General features: G+C 39.0%; 1 protein-coding gene across 2 annotated transcripts in view; it reads right to left on the bottom strand.

The window, feature by feature from the left end:
• Nucleotides 1-779: 779 nt before the first annotated feature.
• Nucleotides 780-15,232, bottom strand: part of LOC117382203 (vang-like protein 1) — a 67,122-nt gene continuing 52,669 nt past the window's right edge. The window contains exons 6-9 of one of the 2 annotated variants that reach the window (XM_055227408.1): nucleotides 11,349-11,509; nucleotides 6,679-6,832; nucleotides 5,817-6,051; nucleotides 780-3,906 (exon numbers count right to left, since the gene is read on the bottom strand). In XM_055227408.1, coding sequence (XP_055083383.1) covers nucleotides 3,646-3,906; nucleotides 5,817-6,051; nucleotides 6,679-6,832; nucleotides 11,349-11,509 — 811 coding nt within the window. In that variant the 3' untranslated portion in view covers nucleotides 780-3,645. The remainder of the gene's footprint in view (nucleotides 3,907-5,816; nucleotides 6,052-6,678; nucleotides 6,833-11,348; nucleotides 11,510-15,232) is intronic. The other variant, XM_055227410.1, reaches the window with a different exon arrangement.

Genomic DNA, 15,232 nt, shown 5'->3' with positions numbered 1-15,232 from the left:
GCTATTATTATTATTATTAAACATATCTCCATGGATACAAGCAGGTGACACCACCAGGCCAAATTGCAGGTCATATCTGGGAAGAGGCGAGCTGCTGACAGTTAGAAAAATGCATGTTTTTCAAGGGTTTTTTTTGTAACTGTAAATAAATGCAAGATACATTAGTTAAATGACACACTGTGGAACATTTCAGGCAAAGCAATAATATCTCTATGAAAACAACAGTCCCCCTTAATGAAAAAGTGACCTAGTGCAGCTTTAACCAGTGGTGGAACATAACAAAATAACAGTACAGTACTTTTAAGTATCTGTACTTTACTTAAGTACATTTTAGCAGATACTTTTATACTTTTACTTCACTACATTTGAGAGCAGCATCTGTACTTTCTACTTCTACTCAGAACTGAAAAGTAAAAGTGTTTTTTTTTTTATTATTGTGTGAGACCTGCTGAAAAGGCTGAGGTTTTATTTTTAACACGATCAGAATTTGAGCAAAACTAAAATAAACAAATAAAAACAGATAGAAAAAAGTGACTGACTCAGTTGTTTCTGTTGAACAAAATTCAGCTCAAATCTTTATCAAAATCACCACATTTGAAGCTTTAAAAAACTCAAAATCTGTGAGAAATACTGTTTACTTTTTCCTCTACGTACATTTTTAAACAGGTACTTTACTACTTTTATTTAAGTAGATTTTTTCTTTTATTTATATATTTTTTTCTGCTCCTGTATCTGTACTTTTACTTAACAAAAATACTTCTTCCCCCACTGGCTTTAACAGTTGTACTAGTGCTATGAACCCATTATAAACACCATAGTATTACTTGTATGTAAATCCCTCTGTTAAATTACCCATAAGTCACTGGTGTCACTGCCGGATCTACTACACAGACTCATCAGATTTACAAAAGTTCATAAAAAACGGTTTATTCCGAGTTGTGTTTACAAACGCTTTAGTTACGCTGTGAAAACCAAATGTGTGAGACTGTGATGCGACGTCCGCCCCACAGCCCTGACCACAGACTGTACACGCGACGCCACACGTACGGTCTGCGGCTCCGGACCGACGGAACGGAGATGAAAAGTGAGAGTGGATCGGGAATGGCATCTGAACGCCCCGCACACACGCCCATACACACATGCACGTTTACTTAAATAGATACAGTGTCAAACGGGAGGCACGGTCACGTCGGGAGCTGCAGAAGTTCATTCAAAGTTCAAGTGATAATAACTAGAAAATATATTTGAGCGGTGACAGGTGTAGAGACCTGCGCTGTCCCTGCCATTGGAAATACATTACAAAAGTGTAGGATTCACCGGATATATGTAACAGTGAAGGAATCCAAGTGTAAAGCCGTATAAATCGTGCTGGAAATTGAGGCAGTTGTGTGATACCGAATCCAACCGCCAGGGGGCACTATGGGACAGTCCAGCTCATGACCAAACACACGTCTACATTACAAAAATCTCATTCTTTTCTCGTGTTAAACTTCATAGAAATCGCTGAAATAAATCACATGAGTCCAGCTGAATAGAAACGTGCTCTGTCAACATGGCCGACGTTACAATGGTTTACGCGGAATAAAAAATGAGTTCTGAGTGAGCGGATGAATTGACCTGCAGGAATTTGCTGTTTGCAAAAGGTGAGTCCAGGTTTTTAAAGGGGAAACCAGACCGTGCAGTTCTTAGCTCTGTTTTGTTTGTGCCGCGACCACACGGGCTTGTTAAACAGTCTTATATTACACAAAAACGGACTCTTGTGAGCATTAATCCGTGTTAGAACGTTGTTAGCGCGTCAAAAACAGACCTGGAGTTGTGTTATTATTAGTCTGTCTAGGTCTCCAAAGCTCAAAAATGCTCTGTTCCACTTTGTGATGTCATGAAGTGGTAGTTAACAGCTCATTTTACTTCAGTTTGAGAGAAGAACTCAGCGTAAATATGCAGGATTTGTGTGTTAAATATGTGAAAATGAAACAAAACACAACTCCAGGTCTGTTTGCGACGAGGAAACGACATCTACAATGGAGCACAGTAATGATCAGTAGTACTTTTATTTGCGTTGTTCTTCTTCTCTGTGTCGTATCAGCTGAGCGGTCACATGACGGCAGAGGGGGCGGGGTCGCTGAACGAGGCGTGAGGGTGAATATTTCGGGTGCTTGTCCTGGTATGTGACCGTCTCTTATCACATGGTTCAGTGGGAGTTCATTCAGATGTCTGACAAATGCTGGGGATCGGCTTCATCGCGCTCGAACGACGATTGTGCAGCAGAAAAGAGTCTTGACTTTGGCCTTGGAGGAAACCACAAGGAGGCGCTACATTTGAAGCTGAAGACAGTGACACGCTTCACCTGTGATAAATCGTTTCACTTGTTGTAAAAAAGTCCAGAGTGTGGAGCTCAAACATAGACTGTATAAAGAAATGGACTGAGTGAGACGGGAGCGAAATCAGGGAAAGAAGGACCTGATTTGTCTGTTATTAATGTTCATATCTTGATTTACAGACACAATAGTGAAATAAAAACCCCAGGATCATGTAGAGGGTTAATACGAACATTTAAGACCAAAATGATGAGTCTGACAGCAGCAGAGACAGAGAGGGGACACAGTTTATCAAAAAAGTGAAGAAAAAAAAACAACAAAAACTTAAAAAAAATAAAAAAAACTAAACTAAAAATAACTAAAACATTTTTTTAAATAAACAAAAAACCTTCAAAATAAAAAAAATATAGTAAAAATAATTAAAAACAAAAAAAACTCAAAATAACAAAAAAAAAACAACTCGAAATAACTAAAAACAACAACAACAAAAAATAAAAATAACTAAAAAAAACAAACAAAAAAAAAAACTCAAAATAAAAAATATAATAAAAATTACAAAAAAAAACACCCAAAACAAAATAAAACTAAAAATAACCTAAAAAATAATAATAAACAAAATAAACAAAAAAAACCCAACAACAAATAAATAAAAAACAAACAAACAAACTTGGAAAGCAGGTTAGCTATGTCCATTTATATATACAGTCTATGAGCGCAACAGTAAATTTCCCCTAATTTTCCCATGGACTTTCCAAAAAAAACTATATAAAACATTTGAATCAGGTACGTGCTAACTACTGACCACAAGAACTATAACTTTATTTAAAATCTGTTTCTGTAACTTTATAAACTGTGAGAATCTTGTGCTTTAAACGTGCTTTTTAGACTTAAAACAGCCACAGTATGGATATTAATTACCACGTAGCAGGTTACCCACTGCGATGCCTTTCAACTCTTCATATTTGAATTTTTCCAAAAGTCCATGGGGAAAAATAAATGGAAATTTGACTTCCAGAACCTGGGGCGTCACGGTTGAGCTCCACACAGTGACGGTGGTTGTGTCCATACAGTTATCCATGGTTTAAAAATCCTCAGTGGTTTTGAGCCAGGATAAAAAGGAGGCTTGATAAAACGTCTTCTTTCCTCCTTCAAATATCAGCTTTGACACAAAATGGCACCCTTGCACTTACATTCGCACACACATACACGCCTCAAAACGAGTCCATGAGGTCCTTTTTTAACAGATCAATAGATTCAACTGTGATAAAGAGTCATACAGAAAATATAAAAAGGTCAAAATGAGACGTGTGACGTAACAAAGCGAGTCCTACACTGAGGTCTCCGACTGTAGCCTCAGGACAAACTTGTGAGACTTGGGGTCGATGTACTCCTCTGACATCTGGATGTATGGGATTTTCTTTGTGGTCACTACGAGGCTAAAGTCCACACACTTGAGCAGAAACACGGAGCCGTCCTTCAGGCCGCTGGTCACAGACGCCTCACTGACCAGCGTCCACTGCCGGGACAGCCAGTGGTCCTTACTGTACTGCAGAGTGGGACCGGAGCTCAGGTAGCTCTCCAGGAACGCCTGCACACAAAAACAACGTCACTCTACAGGGGGCACTTCACTTTAAATGAACTTCAAAATAAAAATGTTCTTCCTTCAAAATTCCTCCAATCTCAAAGCTGTTGAAGGAAACGCCCCTTTCTTGAGCGGGCGCTTAGCAACGCTGTCAATCAAACCTGTTGCTAACGCTAACAGGAGCGACCTCGGGGAAAGAAGGACCTGATTTGTCTGTTATTAATGTTCAGATCTTGATTTACAGACACAATAGTGAAATAAAGACCCCAGGATCAGGATTTCTAATGTGAATGTGAATTGGAGCCAGAAGTGCGCCCATGATCCCTTCCTGTTTGAAACGCAGTGGCGAGCAGGTTAGCTGTCCATTAGCTGTCCATTTATATATACAATCTATAGCCTCTATGTCTCAAATGAAAAGATTTACAGGATTATTGTGTAAGATTTTGTGACGTGGTTCCTTACGACTGTTGCGTTTGTATTTTGCTACAAAGACGAGTCACACCACAGGACAGAAGAGAAAGTTTAGCATTTGTGAATTAAATTATTTCACTGGAAAGTACGTCGCAAAGGTTTTAGAGTGAAGACGTTTGGCTGCTCGTCCAAGCCTCTTCTTCAGTTCTGGTCAGATTCCTGCTGGACACTGCCTTATATCTGTCTGAAGGAGGCGCTAACGACACTGAAGCTAAAACGACACTGAAGCTAAAACAACACTGAAGCTAAAACGACACTGAAGCTAAAACGACACTGAAGCTAAAACGACACTGAAGCTAAAACGAGACACTGAAGCTAAAACGAGACACTGAAGCTAAAACGACACTGAAGCTAAAACGACACTGAAGCTAAAACGACACTGAAGCTAAAACGAGACACTGAAGCTAAAACGAGACACTGAAGCTAAAACGAGACACTGAAGCTAAAACGAGACACTGAAGCTAAAACGAGACACTGAAGCTAAAACGAGACACTGAAGCTAAAACGAGACACTCAAGCTAAAACGACACTGAAGCTAAAACGACACTGAAGCTAAAACGACACTGAAGCTAAAACGACACTGAAGCTAAAACGAGACACTGAAGCTAAAACGAGACACTGAAGCTAAAACGACACTGAAGCTAAAACGACACTGAAGCTAAAACGAGACACTGAAGCTAAAACGACACTGAAGCTAAAACGACACTGAAGCTAAAATGACACTGAAGCTAAAATGACACTCAAGCTAAAACTACACTCAAGCTAAAACGACACTGAAGCTAAAACGACACTGAAGCTAAAACGACACTGAAGCTAAAACGAGACACTGAAGCTAAAACGAGACACTGAAGCTAAAACGACACTGAAGCTAAAACGACACTGAAGCTAAAACGAGACACTGAAGCTAAAACGACACTGAAGCTAAAACGACACTGAAGCTAAAACGACACTGAAGCTAAAATGACACTGAAGCTAAAATGACACTCAAGCTAAAACGACACTCAAGCTAAAACGACACTGAAGCTAAAACGACACTGAAGCTAACGCACCTGTTTGTTGATGGTTTCTGTTTATTGGCTACGTCTGTTTAACTGTGCCTGAGTCATATTTTGCGTAATCGTCCAGGCCCCTAATGGGTGCTCTCACATCTATTAGCATACTGACTATTAGCATACTGGCTAGCATCATTTTTTGCTCGTTTTGACTTAGGTCTGTGGATGTTTTTTGACTGAAACTTTTGTCCTCTTGACAGAATTGAATATTTCTTTTGCTCTGGATCATCCCTGGAGACTGAGGGATCACACAGACACAGAAAAGTACAATTTAATCAAGAGGAAAAACTGTCTCTTTGCCCCATCTGCGAGTCCGACCTCATCACATCCTAGTTTCACAGCAGCAGTACACAATAATACACAGTAGTAGTGTGTGTCCGTGCGCTGTAGGACCTTGGGCGTCATGTTGTTGGTGATGCAGAAGGCCAGGTGCTGCTGGATGCTCTCCATGCTGTGGCAGTGCTGCTGTTTCGTGGTCCTCAGGTACTTCTGCAGAGCCCGGGCCATGGAGGGGAAAATGGCCTGAGCCGCCTCCCGAGGGTCCATGATGTCGCCCGGGGCCTTCTTCTGCTCCTCCTCCTGCAGACGCTTGATGTGGGTGAAGGCCTCCTCTACCGCCACCACCAGGCTGGAGTAAAACAGGAGAAGAAACATAAAAGACAATGTCATTTTGGAAGCATTACATTAAATCTATACGCACTTAAGATCTAAAAAGTAGTAAAAATAGATTAAACACATACAGAAGATGTCGAATATATGAAGGAAAAAAAGGTAAATTACTTTTTTTTTCAATATTTTAAACTCGAATCGTCAAAGTGGCCAGTGAGAGGAGCTTTCGTGAGGCGTAGCAGCGGTTAGCAGTTGAGTACGAGTTAAAAGTGTTCTCTGCGTGATTTGAGTGGTACTACGAGGACCTGATGCATTTATTCAAGTAGAATCACATGTAATTGTTGAATCCAACGATTGAAACAGGAAAAATGGTCTAAAAATCACAAAAACTTGCACCAGATACGCTAAAAACAAACGTTGTCTGCCATCTTCCTTACGCATGTGTCAGTCTAATTACACAATATTTTACTATTATCAAAACCTGTAATAGCAGTAGCTCTGATAGTAGTAGTACTTCAACAAATATGTGAAACTGAGACTGTAAAACTAAAGTTGTATCTCTGCCAAACTGCATCGCAACTGAGAAAAACCCTCACACAATTAGAAACAGTTCGAGAAACACATCTGTGCCCTGACTAGCTCGTACCGTGCCCTGCGTTTGCGGACCCTCCTCTCGTGCTCCGCCTCCTCGTAGTACAGCTCGTTGTGGCTGGTGTCGCGGCGACGGGCGGCGGCGGCGATCATGGCTCTGGACTGAGACTGGGCCAGGCCGGCAGCCGCGCCCGAGTTGTTCCCCGGACCTGTTCACGCACAAACACAAACACGTGGGAATGTTACGGGATTTGTGAAGATGACGCCGGTGTGTGTGACTTCAGACGACACGCTGGGGTCGGTGCACGGTGACGGCTAAATGTGAGTGAAAGTGATTATTACAGCAACAATATTTACAAAATCACAAGAAACAACAACAGCAACAGCAACAATAAGACCACAACTTAAATCATATATATATTTATCTCCACCTTTAAGGCTCAAAGTGCTTTACACTGGCGTCGAGGTCGGTTCAGTGTTTTGCCCAAAGACACAACAACTACATTAATCTGTGGAAGCTGGAATTGCACTGCCAACCTGTGGGTCAGTGGTTCTGAGGTACTGTCTGTCCAGCTTCTGTCGCTACTTAAGGTTTTGTCGAACTTTGTGGTCAACGGACTGACACAAAATGGCCGACAGACAAAACTTTAAGACCAGTTGAAAAGTTGCAAGAATTCACATTTTGCAAAGTTGGATCTTAAGAAGGTTCTAAGTAGAGCTTCAAAATGCAAAAAGACGAAATGGGAGTGAGACAAGAAAACATTTTGAGTAAATAATTTATCGTTAAACTGAAATAGACTGTTCACCCGCTCATCAAAAGTTTAAGAACACAAAAAAAACAAAACAAAAAGCTCCTAAAATTGAAATAAAATGCTCAAAAAAGGACTAATGAGTAGCTGCGCCGTTCTTGTTAATCACCTCAAAAATTCGTTTCAACACGCTGGATGCTCGTGGAAGTGGTGAAGATGGCTCCTCAGAGGAAATCCCCCGAAAATTTGGACTTTTAAACTTTTGAGCAGCTGATGAACAACATATTTCAGTTCAAAAATCTGAGTAAGCAATAAATTGTTTACTCCCATTTCTTCTTTTTGCATTTTGAAGCACTACTTAGAACAGAAAATATAACAGAAATAGTTTAATTTGCTGTAAAAAGTGCTGCTTTTCAACTGGGCCGGTTCAGCAGGAGGCGTGAGGACCAATAAAAACTCATCTGAGGGCCGTATTTGGTCCACGGGCCATAGTTTGGACACCCCTGACTTAGAACCTTCTTAAGATCCAACAGTGAAAAATGTGAATTCTCGCAATTTTTCCCAAGTGGTCTTAAAATTTTGAGTCCTAATTCACAGAGAGATGTAACGTTACTGTTCTCAAAGCGTTTCAGAAGTTCCCGTGTGATCTGCTTTAGGACGGGGTTAGTGCGTGTTAGAAAGAAAAATGAATAATGCATTAACGTAATATTCTGCCAGTTTGGGTTTAAACATGTGACTTGTTTAAATATATTCTGGTCAAAGTGTAGCTCCGTGTTTGTACTGGAGAAAGCGCCGCTGCAGATTTAGACAGACAAGCACTTTTTACCCAATGGGATTAATTTACTTCTGGGACGATATCGAGCAAGGAAACATTATCAGAGCCAAATTGCTTGTCAAGAATCACACAGACGCCCGAGTCTTTTTGTAATGGCGTGCCCAGGGCTTTACCTGTTTAACCGAGAAGAGATTATCGTCAGTCCCCGGAGTTTGACATATTTATTATAGCTGTAATGTGACTGCGTGCGAGTGTTAAAGGGACGTGAAGAGGAAACACAGACGATTTTATAAAACTGATGGAAAAATAACAACTTATATTTACAGCGTTACGTCATTTGAGTGTTTTTTATTTTAGATTAACAGGTAGAAATACACAAAATACGAAATTCATGTATATTTTGAAGTTCATTACGTTTCAAAACTGTAGCGGGGTTTTTACTATCGTCCAGTACAAACGACTAACATAAATACATAGATTTACTAAAGTGTTGATGTGTTTCTGTTCTGTTAAACCTACTCAAAATGGCACTTTCAGATGGGATTTAGTAACTAGAAAATATAACAGACTTTCTGCTTTCAGAGATAATGAAATATGTCCATCGCAATGATAGTTTTTGATCAGAAAACTAAACTAATATTGATTTTAAAACCATAATAATCCTAAAAGCACCAACACAATGAGATTTTTTACACAAAATTATACTAGTTTTAACATTCCAACATTATTCAGGAAAGGTACAATTTTTATAGCATGATTATTTCAATGAGTATCTAGTTTTAATACTTTTATTTTTTTAATCGATAGCACGTTAGCTAGCTCATTGTGTCACTTTTATTAAAATTGGGAAAAAAAATAAATAAACAACCTATTAAAATTCTAATTAATCAAAATAATGACTACTGGATTATTTTAAAATATAGAATACTTCAGTTTGTGATGTTGTTTTAATATTTATCATGCCTCAAGATTAGCATTAGCGTTAGCATTAGCGTTAGCATTGAGACAAACATCTCCGTTGTGTCTCTGGTGATGTATTTTATTTGTGTCGTGTTTAACATGTGACAGTGACGTCCATCTGCAGCTCCCCGTCCACTCTCTGACCCTAACCCCTTGACCTCTGACCTCTGACCCTTAACCCACCTGCAGCTCTCTGTCTACTGCCTCATCTTTACATATTTATTCATTTTAACGTGACAAAAACCTCATAAAAACAAAACTGGACAGGAAAAAGAGCAGAGTCAGTGAAGTATCTGACTAGTGCACAACATTTTTACTACACAGCTCCCGTGTACTTCCCCGTAGTACTATTTACACTACAGTATAACACGTTTACACAGCAGTACTTGAAGCGCACGGACTGAAAACCAAACACGACGCCATCCTCCCCGCAGAGCCGCCGTTTCCTCCTGCGCACGATGTAATGAGTATTGATTTGTGCGAGTCGAGGAAGAGGAGGAAGACGGAGCGGCGGCGAAAGGAAAGCAAAGGAAGGGGAGATAAAAGAGGAGATAAACGACATGTAGTGAAGGGGAGTGAGTCAAGTTAGTGCACTTACGAGGGGAGCTGGAGGACACTTAAGGGAGGGCGCTAATTCAATAGAAGCTTTGTGTGACATTGTGCCAGATGTGTGAAGGGCCGCGGTGAACTTTCCGTCAACCTGCTGCATGCGGACGACAGCGGGGAAAAGAAGTGCGCTTAAGCAAATGTACGTGACGAGCAAGTGGCGTGTGTTTGTTTCATTAGCGTTTTAGTGTACTTACTGTCCCACAGGTAGGCTTTGAGTTTAGCTTTAAAGAGGTCTTAAGAGAAAGGGAAGAGATAGGAATCAAAAAAGGCTTGAAACTGATAACAGGAGGTATCGAGTGTGCGCTTTAAAAACAGCTACAAATCACACATGCGGTTGTTATTTGAAGACGATTTTGAAATTACACGACATGAAGATCGACCTCCTCCTCCCAGGCGTTTTGTCGACGCATTCCACTGCTACCTGTGGAGGCTTGAAACGCGATAATAAAAATGTCATAAGGTTATGTGCCACAAGGAGCAACTCAGAGATGCACAATGGAACTTTTTTTGGGTGAAGAGTTTGCCAATCGCACAGAAAGTTACAGAATATTACGTTAAACTTACGTATCTCCGTGGAGGCGAGCCAGAGACGCCAGCAGGCCATGATATGAACGCATGTTTTTGACTGTTTTTTCTTAGTAATTAGGTTTCCGTGGAGACATTTGGCAGATCTTCAACCATAAAAGTTACATAATCCACCTTTAAAGAGCAAATATTACGCCATTTTCTGATCCGTTCTAATGTTTCCTCGTCACAAACCGACCTGGAGTTGTGTTTTGTCTCATTCACACTTGTTTTAGTTCTTCTCTCAAACTGAAAACACTCCGTTCCACCTTGTGATGTCATCATGTCTCAATGCTAACGCTAATGCTAATTTTGAGGAATAATAAACATTAAAACACCACAAACTGAAGTGTTCTACATATAAAAAATAATTTGACAGTTTTTATTTTAACTCATTTGGATTTTAATTGGTTGTTTATTTTATGTTTTCAGATTTTCATAAAAGTGACTGTTAGCTTTGAGACAACGTGAGCTAGCTAGCAAGTCTGTTGTGATTATTCAGGTCAAAATGTAAATCGAGAATGAGAATTAAATATTTATGAGAAATTTAGGACCTAAAAAGGTAAACTTCAATGAAAAGTGACTGTTATCTGACTGTTTACGTGATATAAACAATTTGATTTGAAGCTGGACTCATAATAGAATAGAATCTAAGCTGAGTTCTTCTCTCAAACTGAAACCACTCTGTTCCACCTTGTGATGTCATCATGTGGTAATACAGGAAGTGTTTTTAAACTCCACACTCCTTCATTTCTGGAATCATTTGGATCATTTCAGCTCCTGGAGTTGCCACTTATCTCGACTGAACTAAACGTAAAAGGAGCTGTTAACATGAATACTACCACTTGATGACATCACAAGGTGGAACAGAGCGTTTTGAACTTTCGAGATGCAACAGACTAATAATAAAGTGTGACTCAAACATGTGTGAATGAAACAAAACACAACTCCAGGTCTGTTTTTGATGCGCTAACACTATTATAACATGGTTTAAAGCTACAAGAGTCATTTTTGAGTAATACAGCACCTTTAAAACGAGCTATAGGAGAAAGTAAGCGTCCCACTCACCCTCTGCTTGGGCTGCAGGGAACTCACCATCCACATTGTAGACCTTGAGGCCGGCTAAGTGTTTGGCCGCTCGAGACTTGGAGGCGGAGAGCAGCGCCGGGTTGTGGACAGGGAAGTCGCAGTAGTAGTGTTCGATGATGGCCAGAGCCGCTCGCTGAATACTGCACGAAAAAGCACATGGAGGAAACTGTTAGAATCTGTGAAACTGAAGATAGAAGGATTGAAGATACACCTACAGGGCAAAGGAAACAGCTCACAAAAGTAAAAAAGTATATACAGTAAACGTACTTGAACTGAGGAAACCAAAGTATTTCATTCTGTCACTTGAACAAAACTCAACCTTCTCAGCAGTTAATCACAAATAATCATCATAAAATTAACATTAAAACAGAAGAGACCAGAATAAAAACCTTAGAAGGACCTGATTTGTCTGTTATTAATGTTTATATCTTGATTTACAGACACAATAGTGAAATAAAAACCCCAGGATCATGTAGAGGGTTAATACGAACATTTAAGACCAGAATGAGTCTGAAGCAGAAGAGACAGAGAGAGGGGACAGCTTTTCAAAAAGACAAAATAAAAAAAATAAAAACTCAAAAATAACTAAAAATAAAAACAAAACTAAAAAATAACAAAAAAATAAAGAAAATAAACTTAAAAAAACACGTAAAAAAATAAAATAATAATAATAATAATAATTTTTAAAAATCAAAATAACTAAAAAACAAACAAAAACTCAAAATAACTAAAAAAAGAAAGAAAAGAAAAGCGGTTACAGAGAGAGGACAAAGTTTTTTTAAAAGACAAAAAACAAAACAAAAAAACAAAACCTCAAAATAACAAAAAATAAATAAATAAATAAAGGAATAAAGAAAGAAAATAAACTTAAAAAACACCTCAAAATAAAATCGGTAAATTTAAAAAAATCTAATAAAAAAAATAATATTTTTTTTTAAACTCAAGATAACCAAAAAACAAACAAAAACTCAAAATAACTAAAAAAAAAAGAAAAAGAAAAAAAACTTAAAAAATGAGCTCAAAATAACAAAAAAAATGAACCCCAGGATCATGTAGAGGGTTAATACGAACATTTAAGACCAAAATGAGTCTGACAGTAGCAGAGACAGAGAGAGGACACAGTTTATACACAGAAAGTGAACTGGAGCCAGAGTTGATGGAGCCGGAAGTGCGACATGATCACTTCCTGTTTACAACGCAGCGGCTAGCAGGTTAGCTATGTCCATTTATATATAAACAGTCTATAATACTTAACTTACATTTGCTTGATTTTTAAACTTCCAAATCCAACACTCCCCATCATGACTGAATACCTCATTCATGATGTAATACTTCAGAACAATTAAGTCAACCACCAGCATCAGCGAAATCAAATTATACGTTGTCTGCTGTGCAAACAAGACAACACATGCTACGCTACAACACTGTCATTTAAAACGGTATGCCCCATTTGGCTGAAGCCAAACAGAGAAACCAATTAGGGACACTCCTCCTCACGCAAGAGGCACACACACAAACACACAAACACACAAACACACAAACACACAAACACACAAACACACACGCGCGGAAAGGGGTCAAGAGTTCAGCACTGTCGCCCACAGACCCGGACGGCTAAATGTCTCTATGGTTCTCATCTCTGTGGATAATTCTGTTAATTTACACATTTTAAATCACAATATTCACCTAAAACCACATCATAAGAGAAACAAATCCGCTGAATTCCGCGTTAGAAAACTGCGGTGTCCGATGGGAGCTGACGTCACCGTAAACGTTGTCACAATAAAGTCGTGTAGCTGTCGGCGCCCCCTATGGACAGACGCGCGTCACACTAGAGCAGAGCGCTGCAGAATCCTACGAGTATCAACGATTAAGAAAATAAAACTGGAGAAGGAAGTGCGGACGTCACAGTGGGCGTGTCACAGTGGAGGTGAAAACGGTGATTTATCGACAAAATGGCGTCTTGAAAATAGTTGATTAAAGATTAAACTCAAACATGAACCGCTCCAAATAAAACTTCAGAGGCTCAATGAGAAGAAACGACTAGAACATGAAGAAACATCTGAACACAACAGTTTAAAGAACACGTCTAATTTAAGTAAAGGATAAAAATTGTGCTGATAATATAAAGTTTACTATAACTGCAGTGATATAAAACAAATATAACATGAGCTGCTGTGTGTCTGTGGTCAAATAATGGACCACAAACATCTCACAGGAAGAAGAAACGAGGAGAGAGTCGGTCTGTGCACAGATCAGCGAGTCGGGGCTTGTCTCATGATACACTGTTATTATACTGTCCATAAGTAGCCGCCTTTTCATGCCAAGTGCATTTAAGTCTGTAATAATCAGGTCAGCGGAGGTGTGGATAAACGGAGTGGAAGGGCATTCAGTCTCTTTCACAGCCCTGTCTGAGAATTTGGACTGAAACTTCATTATAAAAGTAGATAAATATCGGTTTGATTGACTCTTTGCACAACGATAAACAACTAGCTCACTGTTAGCATCACTGTTAGCATCACAACTTCCTGTCCAGTTATAAAAAATACTAAAAAGACAGCGAGTTTCAAGTGGAATAACATTTATAATTATGAATTTGACTTTTTTAAAATTGTAATAAGCTGTTGTTAGCGTTATGTTTGAGACACAGGGAGCTAGCTAGTGTGCACAGACGCTCTTGTACGGTTTTGCTCAGCCGCAGTACTTTACGTTGACCAAACTAATTAAATTTTCAACAAGAGGAGCGGCTTACATCATTAGCTTCCTGTAATTTCTTAGTCATAACCTCTGATCTATAGATAGTTTATATAAATGGAGACCGATGACCCGCTAGTCGCTAACAGCTAAATGACAGCTAATGAAAAGAAAGGTGAGTATTTAACAAAGCATACACAAGATTATGGAACATTTTGTAGGTCAAGAAGCTGAGGAATTACAATAACAAACACTAAACTACACTGACTGTAGAAAAAATGCGATTTAAAGTCTTAATAACTCAATTTGTACGTGAGAAATAAACATTAAATTTGTAAATCCAACTCTAAACGACACAAAAATGGATAATTGGATATCGATCGCTCCTGCTCGTCTCATCCCGTGTCTGTATACATGTCAACACAACAAGATCCTTCTGCATTTTTACCGTCGCAAAGAAGCACACAGCACTGAACAAACTAGTAATTATCCTGATTACATCCAAAGCCTTTAAATAATGAAGGATCCACCCAAGATCTGTGTGTAGACGACGTGAGGAGAGGCAGGAAAACACACAGGCGCAGAGGGATCATTTCAGACCGACGCTCCCTGAACTTCATCACATTAGATTAGCTCTGAATATCGTTAGGAGATATTATCTTTGGGAGGATTATAAAAAGCCTGTTTTTCAGTTATTGCTACGACAAAACTCAAATTGTAAACTGTAATTTGGAAAAAGGCTTCATTTCTAATATGGATTTCAATGCAACAACGATAATAAAAAACATTTCTTTCGTAGTATAGTAGTTTCTTTAGTACTAGCATGCTAATTCAACTCCGATTTATGTAAGTTTTAATATCAGTTGGAGCTGGAGGAAGAGTCTGGGGTGAAGGAAGTCTGGAAATCTCAGCTGTCCCTGCAAATCAGCCCCAAATAAGAGGAAAAACATGGATGGATGGATGGATGGAATCAGCTGGAATTTGAGATTTTTTTTTGGACAATCCTCGCCTTTTTCTACATTTTGAGATTTTTCTAACAATAATTAAACCAAGCAAACATGAAAAAATGCTAACGCTAGCTGATACACTAGCGTACAAATGCATGAACAACCCACCGATAATGTAAACTCAAAGAAGAACAGAGGAAGAACAGTAAAAAATATATGTAA

The sequence above is a fragment of the Periophthalmus magnuspinnatus genome, chromosome 2, assembly GCF_009829125.3.
Source record: "Periophthalmus magnuspinnatus isolate fPerMag1 chromosome 2, fPerMag1.2.pri, whole genome shotgun sequence".
NCBI classification, from domain to species: domain Eukaryota; kingdom Metazoa; phylum Chordata; class Actinopteri; order Gobiiformes; family Gobiidae; genus Periophthalmus; species Periophthalmus magnuspinnatus.
Note: the sequence above shows the minus strand (reverse complement) of the source record. Positions and strands in the feature narration are given on the sequence as shown.